Genomic DNA, 20,362 nt, shown 5'->3' on the forward strand with positions numbered 1-20,362 from the left:
CTCCCTCCCGCCGCCCTTTCTTCCCACGGTGCGGGCGCGCGCACGCCCAGACCTCCCCGGGGCGGCAGCAGAGCGACGCCAGGCGGGGAGGGCGGGGCCACGGAGAGCCCCCGCCCCCCCTCGCCCCGCCCGTCACTCTCTCTCTCTCCGCCCTGCCCTCCGCCGCGGCTCGGCCAACCCCGGCCGGCCCAGCCCAGGCCACGCCCCTCCCGTCACGTGGCCCCGGGAGGTTGTTGTTGTTGTTTTTTCCCCCCCGGCGCGTGCGCGGAAGCAAGCGCCGGCCCTCCCGCCCTCGGCTCCCGGCTTCCTCCGCTGGGGTCAGTCCAGGGGGCCCAAGAGGCGGAGTCCAGGTGGGGGCTGGGAGGGGCCTCATCGGGAGGTCACAGAACCCCTCCCGCCCCCGCCCCCCCATTCATTCCCCCCAAGGCGACTGAGCTGTAGTTTGGAGATGAGCTGCCATTCCGTGAAGTCTCCAGGGTGCGCCTGGAGGTTGGCAACCCCCTCCCAAGCGCAGCCCGGGTCGCTGTCCACCACGGCAGGTGCTGAACCTGCTCCCGGTCACGTCAGCTCAGCCCCATACTGGCTTTGAGAGCCAGAGTGGCCCGGTGGTTAAGAGCAGGTGCACTCTCATCTGGAGAACCGGGTTTGATTGCCCGCTCTGCCACTTGAGCTGTGGAGGCTTATCTGGTGAACCAGATTAGCTTGTGCGCTCCAGCGCGCGCCAGCTAGGTGACCTTGGGCTAGTCACAGTTCTTCGGCGCTCTCTCATCCCCACCTACCCCACAGGGTATTTGGAGCAGGGAGGGAAAGGAGACTGTCAGCCCCTTTGAGTCTCCTTTTGGGAGAGAAAGGGGGGGATATAAATCCGAACTCTTCCTCTTCTCCTGGAGGGCCCCTTGGAAAGGCTCCTGGGCCATGTCTGGCCGTGGCTTCTGCAAGAAGGGTGTCTGTGTGTGTTTAGGAGGAGGAGCGATTTCTCTGGAGGAAGAGTGCGCTCAGTCTGTGAGGAGCTCAGGAAGTGCCACGGAATTGGTGTACGAGGCTGGCTCCCAACTGGGCTGTGAGCAAAGCTGCTCCTCTTCCGCAGCTTGGCATTTGCAAGATGCGTCTGACGCCTGTTTGTCACCAGCAGCTCTGTTTTCTCTTCGCCCGGCTCCTCTCCAGTCTCTTGCGGGTGCCACTCATCCCCCCCAGGAACTCACGTGGGGCCTGAGGAACAGGAGCCGCAGAGCTGCTCCTCAGCAGCCACTGGCTCCGTAGCTCAGCGGATGGGGGTGGTCTTCAGGCGATACTTTAGGTCTTGTAGCCAAGCAGAGATGCTCCAGGGACACTCCTACAGACAGGCCATGTTGCCATGCCTGCCACTGTCCTTTCCATCCCATATCGCCCCTCAATTATACCCAGTTTCATGTATTGTCGAAGGCTTTCACGGCTGGAATCACTAAGGTGTTGTGGGTTTTCTGGGTTGTATGGCATGCCAGCCACAGATGCAGGTGAAACGTCAGGAGAAAATGCTACTGGAACACGGCTATACAACCCAGAAAACCCACAACACCCTACATATTCTTGCTCCACTGGGTTTCTCCAGGATAAATGGGTAGGCCCAGGATCAGGGCAGGACTTCCTTCTTTGAGTTGTTTACACCTCCCCACCACCATGCAAGGACATCACCTGGAAACTACCTATTAAGTGTTCTCATTTGGGACAGTGTATCTCCTTGCAAAAGGGCAAAGCACGATGCAAGAACAGAATTGTTCAGCCCGCTCTATGGTGGCCCAATGTGAGAACTGAGATCAGAAATAAGGGAGAGTGAGTTGTTTCTTCCTAGAGAGAGACAATGAATAATATGGGATCATTTCCTGCTGTTTAAATAGCATTGAATTACATCATGTTTTATTTTAGTGCCGATTATTAAAGAGCTTATTTACTTTGATACCCTGCCTTTCTCTCCAGTGGGGATCTAAAGCAGTTTACATTTTTTTCCCTCTCGTATACTAAATTGGCTCTGGCCAGTAGAATTCTCACCAGTGAAATCATGATTACTGGAATAGATGAAAAGCCAAATCCCAGGCTGTTCAGAGGCTTAGTGAGGGCAGAAGGCCAGACAGTGTTAATACTAAAGCTTCTTGTTAACATTCAACTGGGCTCTCTGCTTAAGGTGTGCCATTGGACAGCAGCAATCAGCAGGAAGGGGGCACCATGGAAGGAGTGCCATTGGACAGCAGCAATCAGCAGGAAGGGGGCCTCTATTTGTACGCAACAAACTCTGGACAGCTGGAATTTCAGCAGTAGTTGCTGTAAAGGTCTGTAGCCACATTTGTTAGTTTTTAAAAATAAACATTTCAGGCTGCCTTTCCAACCAGTTCCACTGCTGGGTTGGGGGCTTCTGAAGGCCAGTCAGAAGGCAGAAACCAACGGCACGCCCCACTGGGTGGATGCTGGTTTTTTGAGAGTCACCTAGCTTGATCTCCATTGTCACAACAGCTCTTAGATCTCACTGCTCAATTGCAGCATGTGATTGGGGAGCTCTTTCAAAATCCAGGATTGTATTGCCATTGTATACACATTTATTTGGTTTTCTTGTGGATAAACCAGTAGAGGATTCCTTTTTTCCACAACTTATGTGACTTCAGAAGTCCTGAGCAGAGCAGCTTTTTGGAATCACTGTTGTCAGAAGAAGGGCTGTAGAGGTGGGAGGGGCCGCCTCTGTGCCGAGCACAGGAAGCAGCTGTTTCCAGGAAGTCCCAGGGCTGGTGTTTTGGTTCCAGCCCCTTTCCTGCCCCCCCCCCCCCGTGACAAGAGGCCTCCCTTTCTTCCTCCTTGATCTTGTGCCTCAGCCAGCTACTGCAGAGTAACCAGGAGAAAGCAACACAAACCCCCTGGTGCAGAGGAGGCCTGCTGGATCGGACACAGACCAGCATCTGTTTCCTACCAGTGGCTGGACAGATGGACTCTAAGGATAAGCTGGGCCATCTGCTATGGAGTTTCTCCAGTGCCCATGAAGAGTGACTGTGTGTGGAAAGGGCAGGGGCACAGGAAAGGAGTATAGAAAAAAGAGGCTTGGAAGAGTTGAACAGTATAGCCAATGGAGTCCAGCCATACATGGGAGTAGCCTCCCGAGCATTGCATATCCTTGGCTCCCAGAACCAGGGGATGGGGCAGCCCCCTCATCTCCCCACAGGACAGAGGAGCCACCCCATTAACCATCCCCCATCCTGACTGATTCCAGCCAAGGGCCAGTGAACTGGGGGCTACCCAAGGAGTTGGCCTTCCAAAGCGGCTTGTGACAGCAGGGTCGTCTTGACATCATTGTAGCCCCGGCTCCCCGGCAAAACAGCATGTGAGATACCTACACATCCAGGTGTGGGTGGTGGCAGAGGTGACAGTGACACTGAATCAGAGCCCCCTTCCGCACATGCAGAAGTGTGCGTGGCTCCGTCGTGCCAAAACCGACTTGAAAAACACGGATCCTTGTGGACCCTCACGATTTTTCCACTTGATCACCCCAAAATCACCAGCACATCACAGCTCAAGCGCTCCTTAGGCACATGTCTAAACACAACTGCCCCTGGAGCATGGTTGTCAAACTCGCGGCCCTCCAGATGTTCATGAACTACATTTCCCATCAGCCCTTGCCAGTTGCAATGCACTTACTTCCAATGCACTCTGGAGCTGGATTTCACTGTGTGGAATAGCAAACCTGGCTTGTAAACAACTGTGGAAGCGGACTGAATGTGCATGACTCTGCATGTGTGGAAGGGCCCACTTGTTCCTTACCTTTAGTAAACCTGGTGCAACAACAGCGTAGTTCCTTATTAAAACAAAGAGCCGCACTGTGTGATGAGGACTGTAATAATGCCTGAAGCTAATGTTATTTATTAATAGATTTTATAATGGATTTTAATTTATATTATATTTTTGTATAAGTGGAGTGCTATGTATTCACATGTACTCTGATTTTAAACTATTGGCTGGCCAAAAGGCTGTAATAATCTCTCTCTCTCTCTCTCTCTCTCTCTCTCTCTCTCTCTCTATCTATCTATCTACCTATCTACCTACCTATCTATCTCTCTCTCTCTCTCTCTCTCTCTCTATCTACCTATCTACCTATCTCTCTCTCTCTCTCTCTCTCTCTCTCTCCCTACCTACCTACCTACCTACCTACCTACCTACCTACCTACCTACCTACCTACCTACCTACCTACCTACCTCCCTCTCTCTCTCTCTCTCTCTCTCTCTCTCTCTCTCTCTCTCTCTCTACCTACCTACCTACCTACCTATCTATCTCGTGCAACAACAATGACCGCTACTCCTAGTCCTGTATAGTGAGTCACCCCTTGCGTGGATGAGGAAGGGGCCCGCCAGGCGTTGGGGGTTCGCCCTCCCTCCATGCCCCACCGGGGGGTTGGCAGCCGCCCCGCGAGCCGCTGAGGGGGCGGGGCCCCGAGTGGCAGGTGCGGCGAGCGGATTGGCCGGGCGGGCGGCGGCGCCCCGCCCTGCCCCGCGCATGCGCCTTGGCCCCGCGGGCCGCCCTCCCCGTCTGGCTGCGGGGCGGGGCCGTCATGGCGGCGGCGGCGGCGTCGCGGGAGAGGCGTCGGTGGCGGCGTCGGTGAGGGCGGCGGCGGCGGCGGTGTCGTCGGGGCCGGGTGCGGCGGCGGGCATGGCGAGCCCGGCGGCGCTGTCCTCGGCCTGCCCTGCAGGGGGGGCCGTGGGGCCGCTGGGCGCGGCGGCGGCGGCGGGGGAGGAGGCCAGCGGGGCCGGGCGCGGCTCCCCTCCAGCGGGGGTCGCCTCCAGGAGGGCTGGAAGTGGCGGCTTGCCAGGCAGCCGCCACCCTCCGGAGACCCTCTCGCCTGCTCTCTCTCCCTCCTCCTCCTCTTCGTCGCTGTCCTCCCGGCCCGAGCAGGCGGCGGCGTCCGGGGCGGCGGCGGCGGCGGCGTCGGGTTCGGGCGGCGAGGAGGAGTCCGCGGAGTCCTTCTCCAACCTGCCGTCGTGCGGGCCCAGCAGCTCCGACCTCAACAGCGACCCCGAGGGGGAGGCGGCGGCGGCGGCGGCGGCGGCGGCCTCTCCGGGGGGCCCGCGGGAGGAGGAAGGCGGCCCCTCATCATCCTCCTCCTCCTCCTCGTCCTCGCCGCCGCCGCCCCCGGCCGCCCAAGGAGCCAGCACCGGGCCAGTCGGTCCTACCACCTGAAGTGGAAGTGGGTTGCTGGAAGGGAGCAGAACACTGCACCGGTGGTCACTGCAGAACGAGAACAGGCCCTGCCCGCTGCTGTACATCATGAACGTCCCTCCTGCTCGCCTGGAAGATTCAGAAGGGGACCCCCCCCGCCCACCCCACTTTGCACTCACCGCCCAGGGCTTGGCGGGACCCTCCCCAGGGATGTGCACAGGTGTCAGAGCTTCGCGGCCCCTCCAGAGGTTCGCATGACTACAGTTCCCCTATCGTCCTCAGTTAGCATGAGGCAATTATAGCCATGCAAGCAGGTGATCGGAACTGGCGATCATAACATCTGAGAGGGCCAGCGATTATTGACACCAGTGGAAGGCTGGAGCGAAAAGCCGAACTTCGAGCTGCGTACTCAGATGTGTCATGAGGAGCTGATCCCCATCGCCGGCCACGGTATAGCCAATGCTCACTATATTTGGGAGGGACTGATTAAGTGCCAGTTCATGTGAACATCTGGAGGGCCACGAATTATTGTTCGCCTGTACTGAGGCCTACACAGGAATGTCAAGCCGGTGGCCCTCCAGGAATGTCCGGAACTACAATTCCCCATCGCTCCATTGCGGTATAGCCAATGCCTGCTGCTGGGAGGGACTGATGGGCGTATGTAGGTTTCATGAACATCTGACGGGCATGAAGCTGACACTCAGGCAGTCGAAGGGCTACCCAGTCCGCATCGCGGGGGGAGGGTCCTGCCAAGCCCAACTGAAGCGAGGTATCGCTATGGAAACATGGGGGGGGGAGAGAGCAAGACCACCAGTTGCTGCTGCCGCCACTGCTTCTTGGGGCAGAAGGGCTGTCTGTTGGGGGGGGAGGAGGATAGCCGAACGGCGGCAGCACTGACGGAGTGGGCTCCGGCGAAGCTGCGCAACCCTGGGCCCTGGAAAGGAGAGTGCGGGGGGGGCGGGCAGCACAGCGGCCCACCGAGAAGGCCTCTTTTATTGCGCAGGTTTTCGCCTCCACTGGCAGGGGCACTTTTCTAATTCCGGAGCGCACGTGCGGAGTTAAATCAAAACGGGCAACATCCCAAAATTACAGCTTGGGACCGTTTCGAGTAATGTTGAAGCTGTTTTGGAGGTGGCGCGGGAGACGCAAGTTAAGATGGAAACGGCAGGAAACATTGCTGCGTTGTTGGGAAAGACAGGATGGGCTGCAGCTTCCTGTTGAGAGGGCAGATCCAGGCTCCCACAACTGGGATCTGGAAACGCGATTGCTGTCGTTTGTGTCTCTGCATGCAAGGCGCTAAGAGCTTTGAGCAGAACTCACAGAGACAGAGGGGCGAAGGCGTATTGGACGAACTCCAGTGCACCTTCCAGCTTCCTTAGTTTTAGGCGTGGGAACAGCTAGATCTAATTTGTCAGGTATCTGATGAAGGAAACTTTCACTTTGTTGTAGGCGTTCACGGCCGGAATCGCTAGGGTGTTGTGGGTTTTCCGGGTTGTATGGCCCGTCGTTCCAGTAGCATTCTCTCCCGACGTTTCGCCCACATCTGCTGCTGGCTGGCTACAATGCAGTGCTGGAACACAGCCAGCCCGGAAAACCACAATGCCTAGAACCTTCCGCTCTTGGAAGCCCTCTGCCCTGAAAATCTTGTTGGTCTGTAAGATTCAGCTGGACTTGAATCCAGGTGCACGTAGGCAATGCAGTTTCTTGCACGTAGGTAATGCTGGCCTCCTGACAGGCTGCCAAGGTTGCGAATCCAACATTCCCATGTTGAGAGCACCTTTATTTGCTTAACAGCTCCTGCATCCACGTGTAGAGTTTCACACTGCACAATACGGCTGTTGGAGAATGCTGTGCTGCCCAGACACTTTTCGCTTTAAACAACATATCCACAGCAGCGTTTTCAGAACACTTGCCAGGTGGCAGTAGCCTCCAGGTAATTTGCCCATGCGTCCCTACACACCTTCCCGAGATATTTCCAGGGTCGTCCGGATTACGACACAGATTATTCAGGAGGAACCACAGTGGCGAACTATAGGGATAACGGGTGCTGGGTCTGGCAGATAAGATCCAAAGATTACTTTGTCTGTTTGTGATCAGAGAAGACCTTGGTAAGCGGTAAAGTGCGTTCTTTCTTTTAAAAGCAAATAATGGAAGTGCGCTTGTAGCCTTTGGTAATTCTGTTGGCGTGGGATGTGATGTGTCTACGTTTAAGAGTGCCGTTACTTCTAGCAGCTTTGCTCCGGTACAGTCCTAAGCGAACTTTACACCCCTCTCAAACCCAGCTGATTTCGGTAAAGGAATGTGCGAAAGTGTTGTTCTGCTTGTGGACTGCAGTCACAGGAGGAATTTTTGTTTTGAGGTGGTGGAGGTGGAGGGAGGAAGAAAAGAAGAAGAGGAGGAGGGAGGAGGAGGAGTTTGCCCCATATCCCCCTTTCTCCTGCAGGAGAGACTCAAAGGGGCTGGACAATCTCCTTGCCCCTTGCCCTCACGAAAGCAAGAGCACCCTGCCAAAGGGTGTTGGGGCTGAGAGAGAAGAGGCTTTAGAAACTGTGACTAGCCCAAGGTCACTTGGCTGCGTGGGTGTGGGAGTGCAACAGGCCCAGCCTGCAATTCCCCAGAGAAGCCTCCACAGCTCAGGCGGCAGAGCTGGGAATCAAACCCGGTTCCTCCAGATTAGATACACGAGCTCTTAACCTCCTACGCCACTGCTGCTCCTGTTAGTTGCCCAGTTTTATCATTAAGTACGATATTGACTGTGTTCTGCAGAATATGGAATATCTGTAACGTGTTGGCTCCGGCCACTGAAATCCATGTAGGGCATAGGTGTCAAACTCACGCCCCTCCAGATGTTATGGACTACAGTTCCCATCATCCCCTGCCATTGCTGGACAAGAAGGAGACCTTGGAACAGGGGCCGGCCCTCTGCTCTAAGAGTTCATAGATGGAGGGTTTGACCCAGTTTGCCCGCATTAAACATATGACTCCTTTGCTTGGAAGGGTGTCCGGGGAAGCAGTGGGAACAACACAATGTCTGGTTTTTGTGGGTGTCTGCAAAATCGTTGCCCAAGATTGCAGTCTCTGACGGAGAGGCAAATGTCCTTTTGCACACTCTGTAAACATCCTTGGTTCATCTTTCATACCTTGGTAGTATGAATTGAAAAAACACTCATAACGTCTTCATTCAGTAAACTCTGATGTCTGCGTTCCTTTCCCAGGTGAAGTTGCCACCGATGATGGAAATCATAACTGCTGAACAGTTGATGGAATACCTGGGTGAGTACTGAGGGCAGGTCTGCTTGTGAACTTTGCGATGAATTCTCACAAAGGGACGGTCTTGGACAGGCTCTGGCAGGAGGAATTCCTGCTGCCCTACAGGATAGTATGTTTTGAGGTTGCCCTATAGAAAGAGGCAGGGATGGGAACAAAATGGAGAGGCTGACTTCCAGATCCAGTACAAGGAGTCATAAGAACATAAGAACAAGCCAGCTGGATCAGACCAGAGTCCATCTAGTCCAGCTCTCTGCTACTTCCTTATTGGTGGCCTCACCAGGTGCCTTAGAGGAGACTCACAGGCAGGATGGCCAAGAGAAACAATGGCCTTCTGCTGCTGCTGCTGCTCCCGAGCACCTGATCTGCTAAGGCATTTGCAATCTCAGATCAAAGAGGATCGAGATTGGTAAACCATGCGTCGACTTCTCCTCATAAATCTATCTAGAAGCCCCTTTAAGGCTATCAGTTGAGGTGTATCCGCACCTCCTGTGGCAACATGTTCCGAAACACTTGATGCTGCTTAGCATTGAGAGAGTGAGCTGCTTTCCCTATTGAGTCTAATTCTTCCCAGCATTTTCTTAACAGTGAATGCCCCTGGTTCTAGGGTGTGGATGTCAGTGTGCCTTCTTCAACTATAAGCTTAAAGTCAGCATCACAAGCATCTGAGGCTCTGGGCCTTGGGTCTTGTATTTTGCCTCTAGGTGTGGCAGTGCAAAATGCAGTTGCCCGTTCCCTGTTCTCAAATATAATTTGCTCTAGTGTAGGGGTTTGCAACCTGCGGCTCTCCAGCTGTTCATGGACTATAATTCCCATCAGCCCCAATTGGCCGTGGTGGCAGGGGCTGATGGGAATTGTAGTCCATGAACAGCTGGAGAGCCTAGTGGATGTACAAGGCAAAGTTCTCTGAACTTCAGTCATGTTTGGGTCCAGCCACTGAGACTGCGGGAGAGTTGCTGCTTTTGCCTTGGGGGGCATCTACAAAATAACAGTTGGCCCAGAACTGAAGAACGCCAAGTAGCTGTGACTTAAAACTGCCCTCTTAGCACTTCAGTATGTCCTGTTCCAGAATAAGTCAGAAGTTGGGGTTGGAAAAGTCGAGTAATCTTAAGAAACTTTAATTTTACTGTGACGGGATATATGGAAATGGTGATAACTTCTTAGTAAGAACACGGAAGCGCAGTGTGTCAGGAATACTTATAACTGCCTGAGGTCCTGGCTTCTCCTACCCTGGGTTGAGTCGCTCAGCCCCGCTGATGCTTGGTTAGTAGCAGCCGACTTCTGGCATGGTGGTGACCAGCAGTTGCTTAATTCTTGGGGTTGGCTCAGGTCTCACTTTCGCCTCGTCTTAAAGTTGCTTGTAACAGCCCCCTTTGAATCGCGGTGCTGACGCTTTCCAATTAGTCTGTTCTCTTCTAGGAGACTACATCCTTGATGCCAAACCGAAAGAGATTTCTGAAATACAGCTAAAACTAGGCTTCGAGGCGGTAATTCCCACGGCATTTCCTAAGGTGCTTGGATTAAAAAAAACAGGCGCATTCTCATTTTGTATTGGGAAGCAGGCTGCTTTTACAAGCACTCTCACCAGCAGATTGCGTATGTACGGCAAGTCTTTGCAATGTGCTAAAAAAGGAACACCACCTGAGAATTACCAATAACATTAGAAATAATGGGTGGCCGAGGCTTTCCTTGGCCGAATCACTTTGGGTGCTGTGTGGTTTCGGGCGTATGGCCGTGTTCGCTTAGCAGAGCCTCTTCTCTCCTGATGCTGTTTTATACCATCTGGCTGGCATCTTCGCAAAGGATTCACGGTGAGGTCTGCCAGCCACAGATGGTACAAACCGGTGAGAGGAATACTGCTAGAACACGCCATACAGCTTGGCTCCACAGCAACTTTCAATAGCAATAATGCTTATGAGCAAGGGAACTGGGTTTGGGCTCCACTCAGTTGCAGCTTGGTAAAGATTAACCTATCAGCAATGGCGCATGTGACTTGTTATGATCCAGTGGTGGTAGTTGTAAATGTTGGAACATCTTGGTGAGCTCGCTGTCCCCCTATAGCATTACAGTCCAGTGCTTCCGAGATTGTGCTTTTAAAATACCAGCTCAGGAGCGGTGCTTCTGTGTGTGGCCCGAGGCAAACTGTGAAGCGTGTCCTTCTCTTTTGCATAGAATATGAGCGATGCCATGGCCATCTTGCACAAACTTCAGACGGGCCTGGACGTCAACGTGAAGTTTACTGGGGTGCGAGTCTTTGAATACACACCTGAATGCATCGTGTTCGACCTTCTTGATATCCCGCTATACCACGGGTGGCTGGTGGACCCTCAGGTAAAAACCAGGGTGAAGATTACGGCGTTGCGTGGTCTGCTCCCGCATCGGAACGGGTTTTGCGTACATTTCCCACCTCGCATTTTTCACTCATCCAGTTTTGTTCTTTAGCAATGGCGTAGGAGGTTAAGAGCTCGTGTATCTAATCTGGAGGAACCGGGTTTGATTCCCAGCTCTGCCGCCTGAGCTGTGGAGGCTTATCTGGGGAATTCAAGAGTTGGCTCGTGCAGCGCCGCGCATGCCAGCTTCGTAGGTGACCTTGGGCTAAGTCACGGCTACTCGAATCTCCTATTAGCCTCCACCTACCTCACTGGTGGGGTGACATTTAGTGAAGGGGGAAGGGCAACGGAGATTATTTCAAAATTGCCCCTGAGTCTCCTACAGGAGAGAAAGGGGGGATAGAAATCCAAACTCTTCTTCTTCTTTATGAGGCAGCGTTGCGTGTAGCGTTTAAAAGCAGTGCTAGAGTCCAATCTTCTCATAATAGATTACGGCTTATGTTACTCAAAGCGAAGGGCTCGAATTCCGGATGTGACGAAACCATCGTGAGCCCAGCGATTACGTTAACTACAGCTAGCAAAGGACCTAATAGCTGGCGTTGAGAAAATCATATACCACCAAGCAGTCAGACAACAGCGAGGTGGTTGACGAAGGTGGGTGAACGGCTTTTGCAGCTGAACTAGCTCTGGTGGTGCTCGCTGTAAGGAAAACATTTAGCCGAATATCCTCTGAGCAGGTAGATCTGGTTGTCGCATACCATATGCAAGTTTACAGTTCCTAAGGCCGTGGGTTTTTTCCACCCATAGATTTCTACACCGAATACTTTTCCAGTGTTTTTATCTTAGGAAAGTGCTGTATTGGGTTCCCGGGTTGTAATGCGACAGTGTTCCTATAGCAGCATTCTCACCTGACGTTTCGCCTGCATCTGTGGCTGGCATCTTCAGAGGATCTGATAGTAGGAAAGCAAGTGGAGTATATATAAGTGGAGAAGATGCCAGCCACGGATGCAGGCGAAACGTCAGGAGAGAATGCTGCTAGAACACGGCCACACAGCCCGGAAACCAACACAGCACCCCAGTGATTCCGGCCGTGAAAGCCTTCGACAATACGTTTTTTATCTTAACCCATTAATGCTCATTTGAATTTATTGTCGAAGGCTTTCACGGCCGGATTCAACTGGTTGTGGTGGGTTTTCCGGGCTGTGTGGCCAGGGTCTGGTGGATCTTGTTCCTAAACGTTTCACCTGCATCTGTGGCTGGCATCTTCAGAGGTGTATCACAGAGGGAACACCTCTGAAGATGCCAGCCACATATGCAGGTGAAACGTTAGGGACAAGATCCACCAGACCCCGGCCACACAGCCCGAAAAACCCACCAGAACCAGGTCATTTGATTGGCCAGATACCAAGTACTCAGTATACTGTTAATTCCTTCCTTCCTTCCTTCCTTCCTTCCTTCCTTCCTTCCTTCCTTCCTTCCTTCCTTCCTTCCTTCCTTCCTTCCTTCCTTCCTTCCTTCCTTCCTTCCTTCCTTCCTTCCTTCCTTCCTTCCTCTTCCTTCTTCGCTTCAGCACCCGCTTCTTCGCTGGCACCTTCCGGCTGCTTCCAGCTGCTTCGCTGCTTCCCACTTCGCTTCCGCTTCCTTCGAACCTTCCTTCCTTCCTTCCTTCCTTCCTTCCTTCCTTCCTTCCTTCCTTCCTTCCTTCCTTCCTTCCTTCCTTCCTTCCTTCCTTCCTTCCTTCCTTCCTATCAATCTCTACCCTGCCCATCCCCAAAGGGCTCAGGGTGGCAGTACAACAATACAAAACAATGTACAACTAAAACAACAATAAATGGGATAAAATACAATAAAACTAGCATTTACAACATAAAGATGGCGACTTAAAACCCAATGACCCACAGGAGGCCAGTGATAGTAACTGTCAACCCAGCCAGCCCCCTGGAAATGCCCAATGGAATAGCTCTGTCTTGCAGGCCCTGCGGAAATGATTCAGATCCCACCGGGCCCTGATCTCACCAGGTTGGGGCTAGGGGTGGGAATAGGCCTAAAGCAGGCTTAAATAATCCTTAAATCCGGCTCCTCGTTCTGGAACTGTTTCTTCTCTCTGCTGTAATAACACCACCCCCTCCACCCACCCAATCTATTCTGTTGGTGGCACCTTCTGTGCTGGGCGGGCCTCGTTGCAGGCCCGTGCTTTGGGGGGTTTAACTTGATCGAATGAAATGGAGCATGGTCCCCAGTGTGTGCAAACACCGTGTCTTGCCTTCGCAGGTACTGTAGCAGAGCACTTTCTAAACAACACAGCCACTCAGTTGACCTACCACGGATTATGTGAGTTGACTTCCACAGTTCAAGAAGGAGAACTTTGTGTGTTCTTTAGAAACAACCACTTTAGCACCATGACCAAGCACAAGGTATCTGGCTACAAAACAGTTTTTGTCATGTTGCTTGATGGGATTCTCACGAGCTGGAGGCGGCTCCCCTTAGACCAGGGGTAGGGAACCTGCTCTCCAGATGTTCAGGAACTACAATTCCCATCAGCCTCTGTCAGCATGGCCAATTGGCCATGCTGGTAGGGGCTGATGGGAATTGTAGTTCCTGAACATCTGGAGAGCCGCAGGTTCCCTACCCCTGCCTTAGACAGTTGTGTTGCTTCTTGGAGTTGGCCCTTTAACAGTTATCTTGAGCTGATACTTCCTCACCTGGGTTTCTCCACCCTCTAGTTTGTTCTTCCCGAATGTGTGCTCAAGAATCTTGAGTACATGCACATTTCAGTGCTTTGGGCGTGAAGAGTTGGCTTCTTGCCGATCTGTCTCTTAGGAGCAGTGGTTCTCAACCTTCCTAATGCCGCGACCCTTTAATACAGTTCCTCATGTTGTGGTGACCCCCAACCATAAAATTGGCATATACAAAATATTAAAAGACCGTTTTCCGATGGTCTTAGGCGACCCCTGTGAAAGGGTCGTTTGACCCTCAAAGGGGTCGTGACCCCCAGGTTGAGAACCACTGCTTAAGAAGCTCGTCCCAAAATGTGCATCTCCAATGAATTGTTCAGTGGATTAAGTGGCCTCTTTGCAGTTCTGTGTCGCTGGAACTTTTGGCACATCCACGCACTTGAGGAAGAGGAGTCTTGTATTGGAACTCCTTCCCCCATCGTTTATGTGTCCAGCGAAATCCATCTTGTTCATCCAGATTGTTAACAGTAATGGACTCTTATGGTGTTCCTGATGCTGAGTCTGTATTGCTGACTGTTAACTTGGCTTCAGTGTATTGTTGGCGTGACTTCAGTTTAATGCTTGTAAGAGACCTTGGAGGCTGTAGAAGTAGAAAGCTGAAATTCAGTGGGCTACGCCCGACACAGCTATCCCTTTAAACCCCCCCCCCCCTTTGGGTAGCTCTGGCGTAGGAGGTTAAGAGCTCGTGTATCTAATCTGGAGGAACCGGGTTTGATTCCCAGCTCTGCCGCCTGAGCTGTGGAGGCTTATCTGGGGGATTCAGATTAGCCTGTGCACTCCCACACACGCCAGCTGGGTGACCTTGGGCTAGTCACAGCTTCTGGGAGCTCTCTCAGCCCCACCTACCTCACAGGGTGTTTGTTGTGAGGGGGGAAGGGCAAGGAGATTGTCAGCCCCTTTGAGTCTCCTGCAGGAGAGAAAGGGGGGATATAAATCCAAACTCTTCTTCTTCTTCTTCTGTTCTGCTGTAAGGGAATTGCTGCACATTGCTTGATACCTGTTGCAGCTGAGCATAGAGGGGCACTCCAGCGTTGACAGGTGTTCACGGGGATTCTTAAGAACATAAGAACCAAGAGTCTGCTGGATCAGACCAGAGTCCATCTAGTCCAGCACTCTGCTACTCGCAGTGGCCCACCAGGTGCCTTTGGGAGCTCACCTGCAGGAGGTGAAAGCAATGGCCTGCTGCTGCTGCTGCTGCTGCTCCTGAGAGCACCTGGTCTGCTAAGGCATTTGCAACCTCAGATCAAGGAGGATCAAGATTGGTAGCCATGTAGATGGACTTCTCCTCCATGGAAATCCTGTCCAAAGCCCTTTTAAAGCTATCCAGGTTAGTGGGCCATCCACCACCTCCTGTGGCAGCATATTCCAAAGCCACCGTAATCACCAGTTAGTGTGAAGAAGTGTTTCCTTTTATTAGTCCTAATTCTTCCCCCCAGCATTTTCAATGAATGCCCCCTGGTTCTAGTATTGTGAGAAGGAGAGAAAAATGTCTCTCTGTCAGCATTTTCTACCTCATGCATAATTTGATAGACTTCAATCATATCCCCCCTCAGACGTCTCCTCTCCAAACTAAAGAGTCCCAAACGCTGCAGCCTCTGCTCATATGGAAGGTGCTCCAATCCTTCAATCATCCTCATTGCCCTTCTCTGCACTTTTTCTATCTCTTCGATATCCTTTTTGAGATGTGGCGACCAGAACTGAACACAGGACTCCAAGTGCGGTCGCACCACGGCTTTATATAAGGGCATGACAATCCTTGCAGATTCCAGAGCTCGTGGGCCCAGAACTCCACCACGGCCTTCATAGCGCTTACTGGATCTGCTGACTGCATGATTTGTTTCCAAATCAATTCCCCGCACAGTAAAAATAAAATCCTTTCCGCTTTAGGGCCAGCTTTACCTTCTGGTGACAGACCAGGGTTTCCTTACGGAAGATAAAGTGGTTTGGGAGAGTTTACACAACGTGGACGGGGATGGGAATTTCTGCGACTCGGAATTCCACCTGCGGCCTCCGTCGGACCCGGAGACTGTATACCGGGGGCAGCAGGATCAGATTGACCAGGTAAGCCTTGGGATGGGGTCTGGGGGCTCGGCTGGTTCAGCAGCTGGGATGGAATATGTGGAACTTGCACGAATGGGGTCGTGGCCGCAAACCTGGAAGGCTACTAGCCACGATGGATGACCACTCCCTCCAGTACCAGAGGCAGAATGAAGTGACCTTAGATTAATTTCTGTGCAGCAGGCTGTGGTAGTTGGCTTGCTTGTCGGCTTCCTAGAGGTCACCATGTGGACAGAATGCTGGACTTAAGGGGCCATTTTTCTGATTCAACAGGACTCTTAAACCAATAAATAAGCTTAATAAATAAGGAACAGCAGTGGTGTAGTGGTTAGGAGCAGATGCATTCCAATCTGGAGGAACCGGCTTTGATTCCCAGCTCTGCTGCCTGAGCTGTGGAGGCTTATCTGGGGAATTCAGATTAGCCTGTGCACTCCCACACACGCCAGCTGGGTGACCTTGGGCTAGTCACAGTTCTTCGGAGCTCTCTCAGCTCCACCCACCTCACAGGGTGTTTGTTGTGAGGGGGGAAGGGAAAGGAGATTGTAAGCCCCTTTGAGTCTCCTACAGGAGAGAAAGGGGGGATATAAATCCAAACTCTTCTTAATTCTGGGTAGCTGTAATCCATATCTAGGAGCACATCGTTTGCAGAGTCCTGGGGCTGCTGCTGCTGGTGACCCCCCTGCCAAGGCGGGTCCCGTGGGAGGAGGGATCACTCAGTGACCCCGGGTTTGCGTCCTAGGACTACCTGATGGCGCTGTCCCTGCAACAAGAGCAGCAGAGCCAAGACCTTCAATGGGAGCAGCTCCCGGAGGGAATCAGTGACCTCGAACTGGCCAAGAAGCTCCAGGAGGAAGAGGACAGAAGGGCCTCGCAGTTCTACCAAGAGCAGGAAGCGGTCGCTGCAGCCGCTCAACTCCAGGTATGCCGGAGGGGGTGGGGGCTCCGGGACGCAGCTTTCTCCTCCAGCCACGTTGGCTCGGCAGCAAGTAAAAACGCCCCGGTGGCAATTCAGACGAGCCCTGTCCCCCTTTCCCAGCAGGTGCCGGGGGCCGCGTCTCCAGCCACCGGAAGGCCGCCCGGGGCCAGCGAACGGAAGTGCAAAGAGCCCCGCGAGAAAGAGAAGGAGAAGAACAGCTGTGCCATCCTATAACAGCGGGCGGACCCTGCCTGGACACTACAGCAGATCCTTGGATCCTACAGGACAGATGCCGAGCCCCGCCCGCCCGCCGCCTGTGCCTGACAGCCCCTTCCGTGGAGGCTGCACCAGCGCACGGTCTTTCCACGGGAGATGGATGGGGCCACTCGTGTTTCTAAAACACGGGGAGAAAACGAACTGCGCCTTGGTAGACGAGGCCCCGCCCCCACTTGCTGCAGGTTTCGCACTGCAGGGACACAAGTGATTTGCTGACAAGCTCTTCCTTATCTCGGTGACGAAAGGAGGCAGGAGTATGTTTTCTCCTGGGGGGGCTTCTGCCGGAGGCCTGGCCGGCAGCACAAAGGACCCACCCCGTCTTTCCAGCCGTTGGGCACTGTGCAGTCTGCCATCCACTAAAAGGCAGTCTCCTGGGCTGCTTCTGTGTGGGCACATAACGTGGGCGTCAGCAACTTTAGGACTTAGTGTCACCAAGTGAAGGAAGCGAGAAACACGGAGGCCCTGGGACCTGCCGGCAGGTAGACCTGGACTGCTGACACGTGAGCCAGGCCAGAGTTATTTATGGACCCCTCCGCACGGGAGAAGCCGGTATGCCACAATCACGCGTTACTTGCCTTTTTTTCCCAGAAGTACCTTGGCCGAGTCACGGAGGGAGGTGCTCGTATGCCTTATCAAGTGTACTGTAGGCTGGCGGCCCGTCCCACCCCCCACGCAGCTCAAAAGCACACTTCCATAGAGGGTGGCGGCCACTCCGCTCGGGGGCTTTTTGTGAGTGAATCCCATGGATTATTTGTTTTTTTTTGGGACTTGATTGTGAGTCTGAGCTGACACTCTGGGGAAGATACACTTGGGGGGAGGGGGAGAAGGTGGGGGAGTCAGATGCAAACCACCTTGCAGCACGTCTAGGCTTTCTGTGCAAAGTCCACGTTGAGCATTTTTGTTGGGAGGGCCAATACACACCCACACCCCGTCTCTCTCCAACAGAGGGCAGCAGGGAGGGCTTTGTCCACCTTGTGGGTCATTTTTATCTGTGTGTGTGCAGATGCTTGTAAGAACTACAGGCTCGCCTGTAGATTAGCCTCGGCAAACAGCCTTGCTGCGTGGAAGTGGGCGATGGAGGGATGGGCATTTAAAAGTGACCCTGTTGGGCTAAACTTGCCCCGGTGAGGGCAGAGTCGGTTTAAGTTTCTCATCCTCCTGGTTCTGGAGCTGTGAGACAAGAAGGCAGTCCACAGATCTTGCTTCTCCACAGGGGGATCTGCACGCCCGCCCGGCCCGGCATTAATTCCCACGGGATGCTTAGTGGACTGCACACTTGCCTTGTCTAGATTGAGACAAAAAAAGAACATACTTGCCTTCAACCACTAGCCTGGAAAGTCAAAAATGCCCGTCAAAAGGGGAGCAAGTGTGACAGCTCCACTCAGAACGGAAACGATCCCGCTTGTATCATGTCAATCTTTAAACCCGTAAAGAGCACCTCTTAAAACTTTCCCAACTCTCTTCTCCCTCATCCGTATTCCCTGCAGCGATTTCAGAAAACTCCTTCCTCCCATTAACTTTTCTTAACCATGTGAGCTGGCATGGAAGCTCTCGGAACTTCTTGGCAAAACGAAGACACAGGTTTTGTTTACACGTGACCGTGAGCGAGCCCGCCTGCTGCTTCCAAGCCTATTTAGACACACAGAGAGGGGGCACGCATGCACGTCCTTAGTCTGGGGTTGCCCGTGTGCTCGGTGGCCAAAAAAAGCTGGGCAAAAAAGTCTCAAGGTAGAACTCCTCGTAGAACTGGGGCCAGTTGGTTGGGCTTCTGGCAGAGAACAGAATCATACCCCTGCACTCCCACAAGATTGTGTCACTCCCACAAGATTGGCTGCAGGAGTAGCAGCAGGACAAACAGTTGGGGCCTGATCAGGCAACGAAGAGCAAAATTCTTCCTTATGAACCGAGTGTGCGTGAACATGGGTTAGCAACACCCACGTGGCACCCACCTAGAAGCTCTTGGGGGAGGGGTGATGGTATCCCCTCATGGCACAGAAAGTCCAATAAGTCCAAGTACTTATTATGGAGATCATTTTGCGGGGCTAGACCCGAAACTTCTTAACTCCTCCTCGGGGTTCTCGCTTTCTCCTGTCCCGTGGGGCTCAAGTGCTGTTTCGTTACGGAAATACAACTGCCCCTTTGGGATCCAGCTTCTCTCCGAGGGTTTCTTTATACAAGCCCGGCGTGAGAAGCCGGACGCCGCCACCTGGGAAAGGCCTTGTTCACCTGAGGCCCTTACCTGTGCTTTGATGCCATCAGAAGAAGGCGGCTCTCTTGCCCTGGCCGTGTAATGGATGTATACAAATCACTACCAGTTAAGCACTGCCAAATACTTTTTGTAATTTTATATTAAAAAAAGGCACTTATGTGTATAAAATGTTGCTCTTAAAAAAAGGCAAAAAAAATTTCCCTTCACGTGCTAGTTGTCCTTGAGTGGCCCGGCTTCTTGGTTTTCTCCAGTGCCGCCCTGCCCCCTTCCCTGAGCTGTGCAACGCTGGCTTCTTCTCGGTGGTGATGGTGGCAGCGCGACGGCTCTTTCCTGTCCCCTGCTGGAAGGGGAGGCGAACAGAAGTAGCCCCCAGGTGTGCATGCAGCTTCCAAGCACCCCTTGCAGCTGTCGGGGGTCCTGGGCTTGCAAAGAGCCTCCTTAACCTCTGGCTGGGCCCTGCTCTTTCAGAGCCAGCTGGGAGTGCAAGGCAGCATGGTCCCATCCGGCAATCCACAGACCGTCTTGAGATAGGATTTCCCTCCTCCTCCTCCAGACCATCGAGCCACCTGAAATGTGTTCTTCAAACCGCACAGGAAGGTAAAAGGGGGGGGGGGGCTGCTGTGGGAAGGGAAACCAAAGACTTCGGAGCCCTCCAGTGTTGTACAAGTAATTGGCAACATGCCCACGTCTCGTCCTGGGTTCCCTGCCTTTGCGGAGCCCAGATCACAGCTCGGCAACAAACCGGCTTTCAGTAGGACAGATAACTCTTCTGCATGGGTTACACTGTGATTTGCAAACCGGCTGTTTTCTGTTGGAGCCTTTCGATGTCTTGGTATTTACTGTTGCCATTCTCAAGTTTTCTTTTTTTTTATATTTATAATTTTTAACAGTTTCAAAGTAACTTCCTCATGTAATAAAAAAAAACAATTTAACTTCTGTTGACTGACTGATTGTTGAGCTTAACAGCAGCAAGTAACTTTCTCAGCTGCTTCTGCTACCAGTTAAACCACTTGGAGCAGCAGTGGCGTAGTGGTTAACAGCAGGTGCATTCTAATCTGGAGGAACCGGGTTTGATTCCCCGCTCTGCCACCTGAGCTGTGGAGGCTTATCTGGGGGAATTCAGATTAGCCTGTGCACTCCCACACATGCCAGTTGGGTGACCTTGGGCTAGTCACAGCTTCTCGAAGCTCTCTCAGCCCCACCTACCTCACAGGGTGTTTGTTGTGAGGGGGGGGAGGGCAAGGAGATTGTCAGCCCCTTTGAGTCTCCTGCAGGAGAGAAAGGGGGGATATAAATCCAAACTCTTCTAGATTGGTTAGTGGGGGTGAGACATGCACTCAGCGCCCAAACGGGTGACTTGGCATCTGTTCAGCCTGTGTTTTCACCAGCACTTGGAACTGGCTG

General features: G+C 53.0%; 1 protein-coding gene across 1 annotated transcript; it reads left to right on the forward strand.

The window, feature by feature from the left end:
• The first annotated feature begins 1,737 nt into the window (after positions 1-1,737).
• Positions 1,738-19,890, forward strand: MINDY2 (MINDY lysine 48 deubiquitinase 2). Its single transcript, XM_048519705.1, is given in 13 exon segments — positions 1,738-1,780; positions 2,159-2,252; positions 4,455-5,238; positions 5,240-5,281; positions 7,333-7,359; positions 8,383-8,440; positions 9,854-9,921; positions 10,607-10,765; positions 11,391-11,418; positions 13,036-13,178; positions 15,387-15,560; positions 16,297-16,476; positions 16,594-19,890. Coding segments are annotated over 13 exon segments (1,914 nt in total). The 3' UTR covers positions 16,708-19,890.
• The last annotated feature ends 472 nt before the right edge of the window (positions 19,891-20,362 follow it).

This window comes from Sphaerodactylus townsendi, linkage group LG17 (assembly GCF_021028975.2).
Source record: "Sphaerodactylus townsendi isolate TG3544 linkage group LG17, MPM_Stown_v2.3, whole genome shotgun sequence".
Lineage (NCBI taxonomy): Eukaryota > Metazoa > Chordata > Lepidosauria > Squamata > Sphaerodactylidae > Sphaerodactylus > Sphaerodactylus townsendi.